Below are 18,829 nucleotides of genomic sequence, written 5' to 3'. Positions count from 1 at the left end.
AGACAATCTTGATTCAAAAACAGGATAAAGAATTCTTAAATGCAGTCAGACATGTTGCTGAATACAATAGCAAATTCAGGGACAACGTGTGGTATGATTTCTGGATTTTACAAAATGTTGCCATCTAAATATTTGGAAAATGAAAAAGGACATTGGGCCTGTTACTGATGACCAATGGACAAGCATCAATGAAGTGGTCAGATCTATATACAGTACCTGAGGGAAAGTAGCAGTCTGTCACAATTATATTATCAATATGGGATATATGACCTCTGTTTCTCAACGAGGTCGGAATATGTACGGAGACCAACGGTTCGAAGTCCCTAGAGGAAGCTGCTAATATTTAGACATGCTGCAGGATTTTAAATACCTTTTTAGAATTATTACAATTCTGTAATCATAATAATGAGGGTGGGTTGGAGACACCAAAGTATTTTTTATTGGGGAATGTAGAATAACTGACACTGGACACACATGGTTAAACAGTGGTACGACATTTATTGTTTTTTTTACGCAGAAATTGACATTTAGATGAATTCAGATGAACCCTCCTACAAAAAGTGATTAACAAAGTCATTACTACAGGACTGTATGAGAAAGTGATTTATTCTAAAAGAAACACTAGAGACAAAAATTACAGAATCCGAACTCTGTAGCTGGATACTTCAGGCCTGGCTGCCAGCATATTAGTACGAGATGGGGTATTTGTCCCTGGAGCTTCTCTACTTCATATAATGAGACTCACTGATCTTGTTGATATACAGAGCATTTGAGTAAAGTAGAAACTACCTAAATACGAGGACCTTGTCTGATCTATACATCATTGTATAAAGAACTATGGAGATAGCGCTATTCTTATTTATAAAATATGTGATGTTGCTGTAGACCTAATATTTCCATACATGAGGTCTCTGAATAGATAATCTTACCCCAGGCATTACAAATTTAGATAAGGGAGGTGGGAAGGAGACAATTTATTTTAATTGAAATGGATAACACCAGATGTTCCATGCTCCAATAAAGAAGGAATGGATCGTACATGTAAATGGTAATTTGCAATATGAACAATGTTTATTATTATAGTATAGAAAAGTTATAGACTTTGTTCACACACGGAGATTGTAGATTGAAGAGACTGATGAATGGCAGATCGCTGAGATTGGGAGATAGGAAGAGGAAGGAGGAAATATTGGGTATTATTTGGCAAGTTTAAGGGAAGGTGTTGTAATATTCTTGTCCATAAAGTGAATATGTAAATATGTAACTGAAATATTCAAAGTAATATGGCATTAAATTTGATTTTTAGATACGAGATGTATATTAATAACTTCATGTTTTAATTCAAATTTAAGTTCTAACTTACTTTTTTGTTTACTTCTTTGTCATTACTTTGACTCTCTGTTATGTGATTTCCTGCACAGTATGTCAAAATTATATGGTTTATACCTGTGTGAATTTTCCTTTGTGGTCAACAAAATACGATTTTCAAGTAAAACACTTCCGACCTTTTAGATATGAAAATGGTTTCTCCCTTTGTGAGATATTTTGATGTTTAAGACTCTTTGTTTGTAAAATATTTCTCACATTCTGATCATGAAAATGTCTTCTCCCCTGTGTGAGTTTTCTGATGCTTAACAAGACATGATTTATCTGAAAAACATTTACCACATTCTGAACATGAAAATGGCTTCTCCCCTGTGTGAGTTTTCCGATGCTTAACAAGATATGATTTATCTGAAAAACATTTACCACATTCTGAACATGAAAATGGCTTCTCCCCTGTGTGAGTTTTCTGATGCTTAACAAGACATGATTTATCTGAAAAACATTTACCACATTCTAAACATGAACATGGTTTCTCCCCTGTGTGAGTTTTCTGATGCTTAACAAGATATGATTTATCTGAAAAACATTTAGCACATTCTAAACATGAAAATGGCTTCTCTCCTGTGTGAGTTTTCTGATGTTTAACAAGATGTGATTTATGTGCAAAACATTTCCCACATTCTAAACATGAAAATGGCTTCTCTCCAGTGTGAGTTCTCTGATGTTTAACAACATGTGATTTATGTGCAAAACATTTCCCACATTCTAAACATGAAAATGGCTTCTCCCCTGTGTGAGTTCTCTGATGTATAGCAAGACCTGATCTATCTGCATAACATTTCTGACATTCTGAACATGAAAATGGCTTCTCCCCCGTGTGAGTTTTCTGATGTTGAACAAGATTTGATTTATCTGCAAAACATTTCCCACATTCTGAACATGAAAATGGTTTCTCTCCTGTGTGAGTTTTCTGATGTTTAAGAAGATGTGATTTATGGGCAAAACATTTACTACATTCTAAACATGAAAATGGCTTCTGTGCTGTGTGAGTTCTCTGATGTGTAACAAGATATGATTTATCTGCAAAACATTTACCACATTCTGAACATGAAAATGGCTTCTCTCCTGTGTGAGTTTTCTGATGTTTAACAAGATGTGATTTATCTGCAAAACATTTCCAACATTCTAAACATGAAAATGGCTTCTCTCCTGTGTGAGTTTTCTGATGTTTAACAAGATGTGATTTATGTGCAAAACATTTCCCACATTCTAAACATGAAAATGGCTTCTCTCCTGTGTGAGTTCTCTGATGTTTCACAAGATGTGATTTATTTGCAAAACATTTCCCACATTCTAAACATGAAAATCGCTTCTCCCCTGTGTGAGTCCTCTGATGAATTGCAAGACCTGATCTATCTGCAAAACATTTCTGACATTCTGAACATGAAAATGGCTTATCCCCTGTGTGAGTTCTGTGATGTATAACAAGATAGGAGCTATCTGCAAAACATTTACCACATTCTAAACATAAAAATGGCTTCTCACCTGTGTGAATTTTCTGATGTTTAACAAGATTGAACTTATTTGCAAAACATTTCCCACATTCTAAACATGAAAATGGCTTCTCTCCTGTGTGAGTTTTCTGATGTTTAACAAGATGTGATTTATTTGCAAAACATTTCCCACATTCTAAGCATGAAAACGGCTTCTCTCCTGTATGAGTTCTCTGATGTATAGCAAGACCTGATCTATCTGCAAAACACTTCCGACATTCTGAACATGAGAATGGCTTCTCACCTGTGTGAGTTCTCTGATGTCTTTTAAGAGCAGATTTATCTACAAAACATTTCCCACATTCCGAACATAAAAATGGCTTCTCACCTGTGTGAATTCTCTGATGTGTAACAAGATCTGATTTACATGCAAAACATTTACCACATTCTGAACATGAATATGGTTTCTCTCCTGTGTGAGTGCTCTGATGTTTATTAAGAGTTGATTTATCTGCAAAACATTTCAGACATTCTGAACATGAAAATGGCTTTTTTCCTGTGTGAATTTTCTGATGTCTAATAAGTATTGATTTCTGGGTAAAATGTTTCCCACAATCTAAACAAGAAAATGGCTTTTCACCTGTGTGAATTCTCTGATGTTCAACTAGTTTTGACTTAATTGCAAAACCTTTCCCACATTGTGAACATGAATATGGCTTCTGCCTTGCATGAACTCTTTTTTGTCTAACTAGCTTTAATTTTTGGTTAAAATATTTCCCACACTCTGAAGAATATCTTTTCTCATCTTTGTTAGTTTTTGGATGTGTAAAAAAGAACGTTTTGAGGAAAAAACTTTTTTCACATTCTACACTTGAAAATGGCTTGTTTGCTGTAAGAGCAGTTAGACTTTTAACACCTCTTTTGTGACTTTTATTTTTCTTAATAGACTGTGATGTATAATAAGATGGGACCTGTTTAAAAGTATCAGATGATAGATCTTTGCTATGAAAGGATGACTGTATTTCTGGAATAGTGGCACAGACGTCAGGTTTATCTTGAGTGATATGAAGGTCATCTGATTTAACAACTGTAGATGTCACTTGTCCCTCTGATCTCTTGATGCAGTCACCTGCCAAGAATAAAAATTATTTTTGAATAAATTATGTTGAATTATAGTTTTATAACATTTCTAAAATATCCCAAAAAACTGAAAAGCTTTTGCGGTGACACTGCCTTAATCTGAATTATCCAGACATATTATTTCAGTAGGCCCAGGGACATGAGGTAGAGTTCATGTGAGTATGACTGTTTTCCCATATTGTAATTGAATTAATGTTCAATGGCTACCATTTATTGACTGGCTGTTGATTAGCTATCGTATACGTCCTAGTATTGCAGTCCTAGTATTATTCTACTAAGTTTGGGAAATAAAGGCACAATGTTTGAATGTTTGGTAATATGTTGTTGGCCCATTCGTGCTCTGCAATATGAAGGACTGAATGAGAAGTTGTGACCCATAAAAAGGAGAATCTACCTGCGTTAAGAGAAACTCTACAATACTGGAGCCATGGCATCATGGCTCTAACTAAATAAACACAGAACTGCCTTATTAACCATCCATCACAGAACCCTCAAAGACGTTTAGAGAATCCAGGTTGGGATAATCAAGTCACCTGGCCTTGTACATCAATGGACTGTCATCTTCCTAAGCTTGTCGTTACCTCCTCACTGTGGAAGGAGGTAACTCGCCAAAAGCAAGGATCCACTGGTGGGGGTATTCGGCACTGGAAGCAGCTCTAATCCCGGCAAGTCAGCAGAAGGGTGAGACTCTGTAATTTGCACCATCATGGGTATTTGCTGGGACTGTTATATATGCTATTGTGTGTTGGTGGTTCAATACGTTATTGCCACACTGTTTTACCCTCACCCGGTGTTGTCTGAGAAGTGTTCTGCACATGGGGGAGAGAACAGGTGTTCAGTGGTATGAGCCCTGGTCCATGCAGTCTTTCTAAAGATAGCTGGGCCAGTGGACAAGAGAACCCACTAGCCCTGTATCTCTACAGTTTTGTAGCAAAATTAAATTAAAAACAAATGTAACAATTTAACAGTAGACCTTGAAAAGCAACTAGATCTTAAAAAGTCACATGGCTTCTGTTAACCAATCCAGCAAAATCTGTGCTTCCAAAGCCAAATATTCCCTGCTGTAAGCCCAAATACTATTACCGTTCACATTTTTAGCATTTCTGTAGCATGAACAAGCCACTTAAAATGTATGGTGGCTGTGTCTCCAGAAACTAAAGCTGGGCACCACTTATTGGGCACTAAAAGTGGTTTTGTACAGAATTGTGCAAAAAGCACAGTGAGAGGGAAATTATATATTCAAGGATGCAGCATGGGATACATTTATATTTATGTGGCAGAGTAAAGGCACAGTGTTGAGAAGTGCTGCTGCAGAAGGAGAAGGTGGAAGTCTGTAGAGACGAGTTGTGGGCATGAAATCTCATTATGTCATCTGTACTACATGGAGACAAAAAAAGAATGGAAATTACTTGAATCATAGAAGATGTCACTAGGGATAAGCGAGCACTAAAATGCTCGAATGCTCGAAACAATCAATTTCTAATACCCACATGGTCCTTTCAAGTAATGAGTATAATGGGAGTCAATGGGAAAGCTGAGCTTTTTTTCTGGCAGACCCTATAAAGAGGTATGGGGGCACTGAAAATGTTCACATGGATGGGAAAAGAGCTGAAAGGAAGGAGAACAGCATGTGGAAGTCACCTGGAAGCATCTCTGACACCCAGATTGCGGCGAAGAACAATGGTGTCACACTTTAACTCCACTTTAAGGACTGACAATAAAACATTTCAAACCCATGATAAATTTCATTTTACAGGAAAAAAAATTAAGAACCTTTTTTTTCCTGTATAATGTCTTGTATGTAAGGCCATATTTACAAAGCATGCAAATAAGATATAATTTAAGTACCGTATATACTCGAGTACAAGCCGGCCTTGAGTATAAGCCGAGATCCCTAATTTTGCCACAAAAAACTGGGAAAACTTATTGACTCGAGTATAAGCCTAGCGTGGGAAATGCAGCAGCTACTGGTAAATTTCAAACATAAAAATAGATACCAATAAAAGTAAAATTGATTGAGACATCAGTAAGTTAAATGTTTTTGAATATATTGAATCAAGAGCCACATATAATGGTACAGTTCATGATGGGCCCCATAAGATGCTCCATACAAAATACACCCCATATAATCCTCCATAAAGTTCATGATGGGCCCTATAAGATGCTCCATACAAAAATGTCCCATAAAATGCTCCACAAAGGTTAATAATGGCCCCATAAGATGCTACATATTAAAATATGCCTCATATAATGCTGCACAAATGTTAATGATGGCCCCATAAGATGCACCATAGAATAATATGCCCCTTATAATGCTCCATAAAGGTTGATGGCCCCATAAGATGCTCCATAGAAAAATATGCCCCATATAATGCTCCATAAAGGTTGATGGCCCTACAAGATGCTCCATAGCATAATATGCCCCATATGCTGCTCCATAAAGGTTGATGGCCCTATAAGATGCTCCATAGCATAATATGCCCCATATGCTGCTCCATAAAGGTTGATGGCCCCATAAGATGCTCCATAGCATAATATGCCCCATATGCTGCTCCATAAAGGTTGATTGCCCTATAAGATGCTCCATACCATAATATGCCCCTTATGCTGTCCATAGAGGTTGATGGCCCCATAAGATGCTCCATAGCATAATTTGCCCCATATCCTGCTCCATAAAGGCTGATGGCCCCATTAGGCTGGTTTCACACTTGCGTTTTGATCTGCAACGTTTTTAAAAAAAACGCATGCGGTGAAAAAACGCATGTAAACGTGGCAAAACGCTGCGTTTTTTAGACGCATGCGTTTTTGCGGCAAAAAAAAAATTGCGGTTTCCCGCGTTTACATGCGTTTTTTCCCACGTTTTTGAAACGCATGCTGAGAAGTGTGTGACAGCTGCCAATCATCAAAATCAACTAGAAAACACTCTATTAATAGAATTAGCTAGGGTTAGGGTTAGGATCCCAAGGGTTAGGGTTAGGGGTAGCTTTTTATTAGAATGTCCTGGTCACCAGGTCACTGATAACCCACCCCCCACCATCAAGGTGATAAAGGGATCCTAACCCTAACCATAGGGATCCAAACCCTAACCCTAACCCTACCCCTAACCCTTGGGATCCTAACCCTAACCCTACCCCTACCCCTAACCCTAACCATAGGGATCCAAATCCTAACCCTACCCCTAACCGTACCCCTAACCCTAACCATAGGGATCCAAACCCTAACCCTACCACTAACCCTAACCCTACCCCTAGGGATCCTAACCCTCACCCTAGGGATCCTAACCCTAACCCTTAGGGTTAGGGTTAGGATCCCTAGGGCTAGGGTTAGTATTCCTAGGGTTACTAGGGATCCTAACCCTAACCATTACCCTAGGGATCCTAACCCTAAGGGTTAGGATCCTAACCCTAACCCTAAGGGTTAGGGTTAGGATCCCTAGGGTTAGGGTTAGGATCCCTAGGGTTACTAGGGATCCTAACCTTAGGGTTAGGGTTTGGATCCCTATGGTTAGGGTTTTCTTGTTTTTTTGGTGTTTTCTTGTGTTTTTTTTTTAAAAACGCATGCGTTTTTAACGCAAACAAACGCATGTGCTTAAAAATGCATGCGTTTACATAGACAGCAATGCGTTTTTTTGCCGCGAAAAAACGCATGCGTTTTTTTGCGGCAAAAAAACGCCGCTAGAAATTACTACAGGTTGCATTTCTGCAAATGAACGCACGCGTCAAAAAACGCATGCGTTGCCGAAAATGCGTCAAAACGCATGCGAAAAATCACATGCGTTTTTAATGTTAAGTATAGGAAAAAAAACGCATGCGTTTTTTTGCGTTTTTTAGCGCTAAAACGCAGCTTACAAAAACGCAAGTGTGAAACCACCCTAAGATGCTCCATAGCATAATTTACCCCACATGCTGCTCCATAAAGGTTGATGGCTAAGATGCTCCAAAGAATAATATGCCCCATATAATGCTGCACAAAGGTTGATGGCCCCATAAGATGCTCCATAGAATTATATGCCCCATATGTGCTGCTGCTACAATAAAAAAAAAAAACATTACATACTCACCTCTCGGCGCCGAGTGCCGGTGTCCTGAGCAGGCTGGGACACCGTCGAGCTATGGGGGCTTGGTGCCAGAGTCTCAGCTGGCTCAGGCCCCGACACTTGCGATATTCACCTGTCCCTGTTCCACCGCCGCGCGCCGCTGTGTCTTCCGGCTCTCTGCAGTGACTGTTCAGGCAGAGGGCGTGCAATAACCATGTCATCGCGCCCTCTGACCTGAACGTCACAGCCAGAGGATGCGGAAGACACAGCGTGGCGGAGGAACGGGGAAAGGTGAATATCGCATGGTTCACCCTCCCCCATCATACTTACCCCCCTCCTGGCGTGGTCTCTCTTCAAGTCCCTGCTTCTCCGATGGTCTCTGGCGCGCGTCGGCAACTTGTTCCTGTGTTCAGCGGTCACATGGTACGACTCATTAAAGTAATGAATATGCTCTCCACGCATATGGAAGTGGAGGCGCGTCCATATTAGTTACCTTAATGAGAGGTACCACGTGACCGCTGGACACAGGAAGAGCTGCCGGCGCTGAGACCATCTGAGAAGCAGGGACGTGCAGAGACACGTCAGGTGGGGGTATGATGTGACCAGGGCCGGTTTTAGGCAAAGTGGGGCCCTAGGCAAAGTTTAAAATGGGGCCCCAAATGCTAACATATTGCACATCATACAGAAGCATTTCGGTTGTATTTACATGCGCTGATCTCAGGCCGCTAAATGAGTGTGATCGACAATACTGAAGTCGTTGGACGCTTGCTTCCCGGCCTCTTTCCACCGTCTGAGAAAGAATGAAGGGGACAGAACGATCACTAATAGATCACTAACAGATCACCATACTGTATCATGTTATCAGCAGCACATCTACAGTTTACACCGGCAACGTCCTGCTAAGAACAATGATTTTTATTCCGCCATAAAAAATCCAATCACCCAATGAATATGCAGCATTTTGCTTGTTTAGTATAATACACCCCATAGTCCTCCATATATTATAATGTGCACCACAGTCTTCCATATTGTAAAATGCACACCCCATAGTCCTCCATATAATATAATGTGCCCAATAACCTCAATATAGTATAATACACTCCTCATAGTCCTCCATATAGTATTATACACTTCCCATAGTCCTCCATATAGTATAATACACTCCTCATAGTCCTCCATATATTAAAATATACTCCTCAGTCCTCCATATAGCATAATATACTCCTCACAGTGCTCCATATAGTATAATGCACCACCATAGTCATCCATGTAGTACAATTCACCTCCCATAGTATAATGCACCCCATAGTTCTTCATATAGTATAATGTATTCCCCATAGTCTTCGATACAGTATAATTCAGCCCACATATAGTATAATGCAGCCACCCCAGAGTATAATGCAGCCACCCCAGAGTATAATGCAGCCACCCCAGAGTATAATGTAACCCCCCACAGAGTATAATGTAACCTTCCCATAGAGTATGATGCAATCACCCCTCATAGAATATACATATAATACAGCCCCCCCTAGAATATAATGTAGCCCCAAACAAGATATAATACAGCCCACCTCCCCATAGACTATAATTTAGCCCCATCAAAGGGTATGATGCAATCATCCCTCATAAAATCTAATAAATAAAATCTATTATAAATATAATGCAGCCCCCCATAGTATATAACACAGCCTCCTCCATAGAATATAATGTATAATGTACCCCCCAAATATATAACACAGCCACATAGTATATAACACAGCCTCCCCCATAGAATATAATATATCCCTATAGCACAGCCCACAGTAGTATATAGCACTGCCCACACAGTACTATACAGCACTGCCCACACAGTAGTATACAGCACAGCCCAGAGTAGTATACAGCACTGTAATAATTTTGACTGAGCAATCTGCTCCAGACCTTACTGACTACCATTAAGACTTGTGTCTTAATCCAGCATAGTCAACTGATAATTTAAAACATAACTTTTACTAATTTCTAGTTAAAATTGGTACCAGACAACAAACATATATATAAAGTGTTCAATATTACCAGTGCACATATAAAAAAAGGTTTGGTCTCACCCGATTTCTGAGTCTTTTTCTAGGGTCACACTTATGCTTTTAAGACCTAATTGAGAGCATTCCTGGAGGGAGAATATTGGGATCTGTCTTCCCTGTCGTGCCCGCTGTGAGAGACTCCCGCCCTTACAAGGGCAGTACCCAAGTGTGGAGCTGCCTTCAAATGCCCATGGAACACATGGCCTCCCTGGGTATTATGTGTAACGCTTCCCAACGCGTTTCCCCCCCCCGTTCAGGGGGTTCGTCAGGGGAAGTTATCTAAATTAGTCTCCTGCAGTGGCTAGTGAGACCCTTCACTATAATATGTGTCTCTCTCCATAGGGGTATGCAATCTGCCAATTACCCATAAATCTGTTGTCATTATATAGGGTAGTGGGTGGGACTATCAGATTGCTGGCGTATTTCCTCACTTCCTTTTTGTACTGGCGCCATTAAACTCGTGTCTCTATATGTATTACGGCGCTAGAACTCTTACCCAGCACTTTAACCACAACCCAGGGAGGCCATATGTTCCATGGGCATTTGAAGGCAGCTCCACACTTGGGTACTTTTTTTATATGTGCACTGGTAATATTGAGCACTTTATATATATATGTTTGTTGTCTGGTACCAATTTTAACTAGAAATTAGTAAAAGTTATGTTTTAAATTATCAGTTGACTATGCTGGATTTGTGTAGTATACAGCACTGCCCACACAGTAGCATACAGCACAGCCCGCATAGTAGTATACAGCACAGTTCACACACTAGTGTATAGCACAGCCCACACAGTAGTGTATAGCACAGCCCACACAGTAGTATACAGCACAGCCCACACAGTAGTGTATAGCACAGCCCACACAGTAGTGTATAGCACAGCCCACACAGTAGTGTATAACACAGCCCACACAGTAGTATACAGCACAGTAGTATACAGCACTGCCCACAGTAGTATACAGCACTGCCCACAGTAGTATACAGCACTGCCCACAGGAGTATACAGCACTGCCCACACAGTAGTATACAGCACTGCCCTGGCCACACAGTAGTATACAGCACTGCCCACATCCCCCCTTCCCTCCCCGCCTCTCTCCTCCCGAGAATGGCCCCACAGTCCAGTAAAAAAACAACAACAAAAAAACACAAGCTCCTTACCTCTCCCCGAGCCCGCGCTGCTCCCTGCTATTGTTGGCGGCTGCCGCTGCACTGCCTGGCACACAGTGTGTAAGCGATGACGCGCACCCACTGTGTCAGAGGCAGAGCGGGGAATGATGGGAGAGGGAGCGTCAGGTGACGCTCTCTCCTCCATCATTGCTTTAAACTGTACCGGCAGATGCCGGTATAGTTCAATGCGGCGGGGGAGCCAGCGCTGGCGGCAGGCGGGCCCCCCTGCCTCACAGGGGCCCCATAGCGGCTGCGTGACTTGCCACTAGCTGGGGGCCCCAGGGGGAGCGGGGGCCCCAGGCAGCTGCCTAGTCTGCCTGCCCCTAACGCCGGCCCTGGATGTGACAACCGCCACGCCTGCCGCTCCCCATCCCCCGCCGACCCCCTGGGACAATGACTTGAGTATAAGCCGAGAGGGGCACTTTCAACCTAAAAAAATGGGCTGAAAATCTAGGCTTATACTCGAGTATATACGGTAAACCAAAATTGTCTTTTTAATTAAAAAAATAGGAAATTTCAGTTTAATTCATCGAGAAAGCAAGAACTGCCAAAAATAAGCATCTCAGATACTCCCTGCATTAGACATAAAGGAGGGGCTCATACACATTCTGTTGAAATTGTCATGTATTGGTACTCCTAGATTCATAAAGGTTATGCACTTTTGAGGGTTCTATACCAAGGAAATGTACTCCAGACCATGGAATACTCTATGGTGAGCAGTATAATACCGATAAGGGTATGTGCACATATTGAGAAATTTCTGCACCATGTCTGCATCTCTAGGCAGGAAAAACGCAGCTGCAAAAACAGGCCTTTTTGATTGATTTCAGTGAAGTGAGGGGTGAGAAACGCAGAAAAAAAATGCACACAGAATTGACATGCTGCAGATTATTTTCTGCACAAAATCTCCAAGTCAAAAATACTTAACTTAAGGGATATATACCAATGAAATGTACCCAAGAAGATGTAATAACATATGGATGAGCAATATAATAACGATAAATTTTGAAAAAATGTTTTGAGGCTTTTATTACCAAACGAAATGTACCCAAGACGATGAAATACCTTATGGATGAGCAATATAATACCGATAAATTTGGAACAAGTTTTTGGAGGCTTATATAGCAACTAAATGTACTCCAGATGACAGAATAGTCTATAGGTGAGCATTATAACACCGATAGTTTTAAACAAGGTTTTAACAAGTTTTTGAGGTTTTTATAACAACAAAGTGGACTCCAGACCATGAAATAGTCTATGGGTGAGCAATATACTGATTCATTTTTTAACAAGTTTTTTGAGGCTTTTATACCAACAAAATGGACTCCAGAACATGGAATAGTCTATCGATGAGCAATAAAATACTGATAATATTGGAATTTTTTTGAGGCGTATATAAAGCAACAAACTGTACCAAAGAAGATGTAATACCCTATGGGCGAGCAATATAATAACAATAAATTTTGAACAAGCTTTGGTTATATACCAATGAAATGTACTCCAGGCCGAGGAATAATCTATCGGTGTCAAATATAACAATAACATTTTGAACAAGTTGTTTGATGGTTACATACCAATGAAATTTACCCAAAGGACACGTAATACTGTATGGCTGAGAAATATAACCCAGCAAAATGTTCAAACATTTTCTTTTTTACTCTTACAGTGCCTTGCGAAAGTATTCAGCTCCCTGGAACTTTTCAACCTTTTCCCACATATCATGCTTCAAACATAAAGATACCAAATGTAAATTTTGGGTGAAGAATCAACAAGTGGAACACAACTGTTAAGTTGAATGAAATTTATTGGTTATTTTAAATTTGGGGGGAAATTCAAAAACTGAAAAGTGGGGCATGCAATATTATTAGGCCCCTTTACTTTCAGTGCAGCAAACTCACTCCAGAAGTTCATTGTGGATCTCTGAATGATCCAATGTTGTCCTAAATGCCTAATGATGGTAAATATAATCCACCTGTGTGTAATCAAGTCTCCGTATAAATGCACTTGCTCTGTGATAGTCTCAGGGTTCTGTTTGAAGCACAGAGAGCATCATGAAGACCAAGGAACACAACAGGCAGGTCCGTGATACTGTTGTGGAGAAATTTAAAGCCGGATTTGGATACAAAATGATTTCCAAAACTTTAAACACCCCAAGGAGCACTGTGCAAACGATCATATTGAAATGGAAGGAGTATCATACCACTGCAAATCTACCAAGACCCAGCCGTCCCTCTAAACTTTCATCTCAAACAAGGAGAAGACTGATCAGAGATGCAGCCAAGAGGCCCATGATCACTCTGGATGAACTGCAGAGATCTACATCTGAGGTGGGACAGTCTGTCCATAGGACAACAATCAGTCGTACACTGCACAAATCTGGCCTTTATGGAAGAGTGGAAAGAAGACAGCCATTTCTCGAAGATATCGATAAAAAGTGTCTTTTAAAGTTTGCAACAAGCCACCTGGGAGACACACCAAACATGTGGAAGAAGGTGCTCTGGTCAGATGAAACCAAAATCGAACTTTTTGGCAACAATGCCAAACGATATGTTTGGCGTAAAGGCAACACAACTCCACCCTGAACACACCATCCCCACTGTCAAACATGGTGGTGGCAGCATCATGGTTTGGGCCTGCTTTTCATCAGCAGGGACAGGGAAGATGGTTAAAATTGATGGGAAGATGGATGGAGCCAAATACAGGACTATTCTTGAAGAAAACCTGTTGAAGTCTGCAAAAGACCTGAGACTGGGACAGAGATTTGTCTTCCAACAAGACAATGATCCCAAACACAAAGCAAAATCTACAATGGAATGGTTCACAAATAAACGTATCTAGGTGTTAAGGGTGTTAGAATGGCCAAGTCACAGTCCAGACCTCAATCCAATCGAGAATCTGTGGAAAGAGCTGAAAACTGCTGTTCACAAATGATCTCCATCAAACCTCAATGAGCTCGAGCTGTTTGCCAAAGAAGAATGGGCAAGAATTTCAGTCTCTCGATGTACAAAACTGATAGGAGACATACCCCAAATGACTTGCAGCTGTAATCGCAGCAAAAGGTGGCGCAACAAAGTATTAAGTTAAAGGGGCCGAATAATATTGCAAGCCCCACTTTTCAGTTTTTGAATTTCCACAAAAATTTAAAATAACCAATAAATTCTGTTCAACTTAACACTTGTTGATTCTTCACCAAAAATTTACATTATGTTTGAAGCATGATATGTGGGAAAAGGTTGAAAAGTTCCAGGGGGCCGAATACTTTCGCAAGGCACTGTATCTATCACAAAAATGTACCCCAGAACACGGAATCTTGTACGGGTAAGAAATGTGATGAAGCAAGCAAACGTTTGAACAGCTTTTTTCTACTGTTATATACCACCAAAATGTGACAGAAAGCATGTAATACTGTATGGATGAGTAATCTAATCCTGAAATATTTTTCTACTCTTTTTGTATGTTTTACATACCACTGTAATGCAACAATACTCGTGTTATACTGTATGTAGGAGTCATTGAATCCATAAATAAATTTTGAACAAAAATATTTTGAATGTGTAGTTGATGTACTTATGCAGTCATAAATGCTTTGCAGAAAGTACAAAGCCAGACAGAAATTACAAGTAGGGTCATCCATAGACCCCTGAAAGGCAACAACTGGCTGGCCTCATTAAAATATTGAATATTACAAACTATTTATATGCTGCTGTCATCTAGTGGTGTTGAAAAATTTGAGCTAATCCAGGCTTTGTTCATTTTTATCAGAGTGAGTCTGCATTCTCTGTTGACAGGTGAAAGCGCCTGTTTGTTACGACCCCCCACCGGTGGCACTAAAAACCCACTCACACAATGCTAGCAGCAGATGAGAACAACACCTTCAAGGCATAGAGGGACAGCTCATGTCCAGCTTTGAGACCCAATAGTTGAAAGTCGCCGCAGAATTAGGAAGTACACTGGTTTGGTCTGCCAGGTATTGCTTGACCATCTTTAAAGAAATTCCCTAGTCAAAAATACCCAGTTACCAGGCCCTGGGCTGATGTCATGAAATTGGCCCATGCCTTTGACAGTGTACCCCTGCCTCTGCTGTTTGTCTCCCTGGCCTCTCCTCCTTGGACAAGGAAGCTTTGTCCCCTGCAGCTAGCATTGTCTGATGGGATTTTTTTTCAACATATATTCCACAAAGGCCTTCTGTATAGCACCATTTTAGAAGACCTCTCCACCTCAGGAAGAAGACATGCAAAGTTCTCCTTGTAGCAAGGGTCTTGAAGGATGAACAACCAGTACTGTTTTTGGCCAAGATGAATGTAACGCAAGGGTCACAGGAAAGGCAGAGGTACAGAAAGCTGGCCATATGTTGTCAAGCTTCATACAGCTAACATTTCCCTGTCTCCACCATGATGACGACTCTCCATCTCCTCCCTCTCTTCCTCCTCATTCCCATCCTCAGCTCATCCACGTAGGAAAGACAGGACAAAGGTTGTGTGGTTACTAGCCTCTGTTGCACTAGCCACCACCTCCTGTTCCTCCTCCTCATCGTCCACCTCCTCATTGTTACCCACTCCGCGCCGAGCAGATGAGCTGAGGCTGGGCTGGCTACAATATCTCTGTGTTATGTCTTCATCCATCCCCACCTGGTCCACATGCAAAACTTCATGTTTAATTGTGAGTGTTTAAGTAGGCATAGAAGCGGGATAGTTGTGCTGACTATGGTGTCCTCACCATCTGTGGAGTCCTAAAATTCTTGGAGAACCAAACCAAACTAAACAATATTCTATCAAGGATTACTTCACATGCAACACTTCTTTTGTTGTATATCTATTTTAAATGCCCTTGTGGTTTCCTATACAATGGTGAAACCACACAACCTATTAAAGATAAAATATCAAAAGACAAATCAAACATCAGGTGTAAGAATCTGCTTTTACCCATACCGCACCATTTCATCTCTTTGGGACATAGGGTTACACAACTTAGATTTCAAATTATCGAACATATCTCACCACCTAGACGGGGTGGGGACCGCATTGGCATTTTAATATGCAGAGAAGTCCATTGGATTCATGAACTAGAGACACTCTCCACTAAAGGATGAAATAGGGACTATGATCTGATCTCCTTTATGAAATAAGCATGCTCCCATCTAGGATGTCAGTGTATTACTGTATATGACATAATCTTTCTTATTTGTGTCTAGTACTCTGATGTTTGTCTACTTACTAGGATGCCTTTAAATGCAAATGATTATGATTAAAGAACCACAATGATCTGTCCGGCTTCGGGATTGGCACAATGGGGCTAGCGCAGTCACTCCGGGATTCCTCAATTACATCCAGCTGGAGCATTTGTCTTACCTCACTTACGATGCCTTGTCTCCGGGCCTCGTGCACCCGGTATAGTTTCATTTGTACCCTTACATGAGGCTCGGTGACAATGTCATACTGGATGACGGAGATACGACCAGGTAATTCCGAGAATTCGTCTGCATTCTCTTGGACTAATTTCCGAACCTCTTGACGCTGCTGTTTCGAGAGTGTATCCTACTTTTACCTTTCTCTCAGCCTCGTCCTTGGCCGGTGACAGAGGGTTCCCTGTTGGTACAACTGGGGTCACCACCGCGACCAGACATTCCTGCTGCTTCCACGCTTTCAACAGGTTGACGTGATACAGGTTGACGTGACCATCCCTTGTATCTTATATGGCCCTTGCCACTTGGCCATTAACTTACTCTCAGGGGTTTTCACTAGTACCAACACCCAGTTCCCTTCTTTAACCCCTTCATGACCTTGGGATTTTCTGTTTTTCCGTGTTCGTTTTTCGCACCCCTCCTTCCCAGAGCCATACATTTTTTATTTTTCCGTCAATATGGCCACGTGAGGGCTTATTTTTTGCGGGCCGAGATGTACTTTTGAGCGACATCATTGATTTTACTATGCACTAGAAAATGGGAAAAAAATTCAAAGTGCGGTGAAATTGCAAAAAAAAGTGCAATCCCTTGCGTGTTTTTTGTTTGGCTTTTTTGCTAGGTTCACTAAATGCTAAAACTGACCTGCCGTTATGATTCTCCAGGTCATTACGAGTTCATAGACACCAAACATGTCTAGGTTATTTTTTATTCAAGTGGTGAAAAAAATTCCAAACTTTGCTAAAACAAACAAAAAAAAAGCGCCATTTTCCGATACCCGTAACGTCTCCATTTTTCGTGATCTGGGGTCGGGTGAGGGCTTATTTTTTGTGCACTGAGCTGACATTTTTAGTGAGACCATTTTGGTGCAGATATGTTCTTTTGATCGCCTGTTATTGCATTTTAATGCAATGTCGCGGCGACCAAAAAAATCGTAATTCGGTCGTTTCGATTTTTTTTCTCACTACGCCGTTTAGTGATCAGGTTAATCCTTTTTTTTATAGATAGATCGGGTGACTCTGAACGCGGCAATCCCAAACATGTGTATATTTGATTTTATTTTTATTGTTTTATTTTGAATGTAGCGAAGGGGGTGATTTTATTATTATTATTTATTATTATTATAGCGCCATTTATTCCATGGCGCTCTACATGTGAGGTATACATAATAAAAACAGGTATATATTTTTTTATTTATTTCATATTTTATTAAACTTTTGGGAGGCTAGAAACTGGAATAGCCTGATCGGCTCTGCTATATAACAGCGATCAGCAGATCGCTCCTATGTAGCTGAATTACAGGGTTGCTATGAGCGCCAACCACAGGGTGGCGCTCACAGCAAGCCGGAATCAGCAACCATAGAGGTCTCAAGGAGACCTCTGGTTACTATGCCGACGCATCGCTGACCCCCGATCATGTGACATGGGTCGGCGATGCGCGCATTTCCGGCCGGATGGCCGGAAGCGGTAGTTAAATGCCGCTGTCAGAGTTTGACAGCGGCATTTAACTAGTTAATAGCGGCGGGTGGATCGCGATTCCACTCGCCGCTATTGCGCGCACATGTCAGCTGTACAAAACACCGCCGGAGCCCACATCAAAGCAGGGGATCTGACCTCGCACGTACTATCCCGTCCGAGGTCAGAAAGGGGTTAAAGGTCCTGACCATGGCTCTTTTATTATACATGCGGCTCTGCGCGGCCTGGGCATCAGATGCTCTTTTACTATGGGCCGTACTGCCGCAATCCGGTCCTGCATGCTTGCCACGTGCTCGATGACACTCTTATGCGTAGTGGGCTCCTGTTCCCGCGTCTCCTTGGCTATGTCTAGCAGTCCCCTCGGGTGCCTGCCCTACAATAACTCAAATGGAGAGAACCATACCCATGTATGCATACCACCAATAATTTCTGTCAATTGGGGTTGTCTCCGGCAACAAGGGACCCATGAACCAGAGTAACTAAGCTCCCTGAGCCCAAGAGAGTGTCCGGCTGGTACCAGTTAACAAGTACCTTGCACAGTTGGGGTTCAATACCGCCAATGCCTGAAGTGGTGGTGCAGACTGGCTGGGCATACATAGACACACGGCGAGTATACCCGCAGTCCATGGGTTCAGCTGTCAGTGGGCAGTTGGCAACCACATGTCTGGGCCCTTGGCACCACCAATACTTAATAGCTGCGGCATGAGTGGACCTTGGGACCAATTTAGGGGACCCT

At 41.4% G+C, this 18,829-nt stretch overlaps 1 protein-coding gene across 2 annotated transcripts in view; it reads right to left on the bottom strand.

Moving 5' to 3' along the window:
• Positions 1-486: 486 nt before the first annotated feature.
• LOC143766147 (uncharacterized) overlaps positions 487-18,829 on the bottom strand; it is a 51,813-nt gene continuing 33,470 nt past the window's right edge. For both annotated transcript variants that reach the window (XM_077253606.1, XM_077253607.1), the window contains one exon: positions 487-3,948. In XM_077253606.1, the coding sequence (XP_077109721.1) occupies positions 1,592-3,948 (2,357 nt within the window). In that variant the 3' untranslated portion in view covers positions 487-1,591. The remainder of the gene's footprint in view (positions 3,949-18,829) is intronic.

Source organism: Ranitomeya variabilis, chromosome 4, assembly GCF_051348905.1.
Source record: "Ranitomeya variabilis isolate aRanVar5 chromosome 4, aRanVar5.hap1, whole genome shotgun sequence".
In the NCBI taxonomy this organism is placed as follows: Eukaryota; Metazoa; Chordata; class Amphibia; order Anura; family Dendrobatidae; genus Ranitomeya; species Ranitomeya variabilis.
Note: the sequence above shows the minus strand (reverse complement) of the source record. Positions and strands in the feature narration are given on the sequence as shown.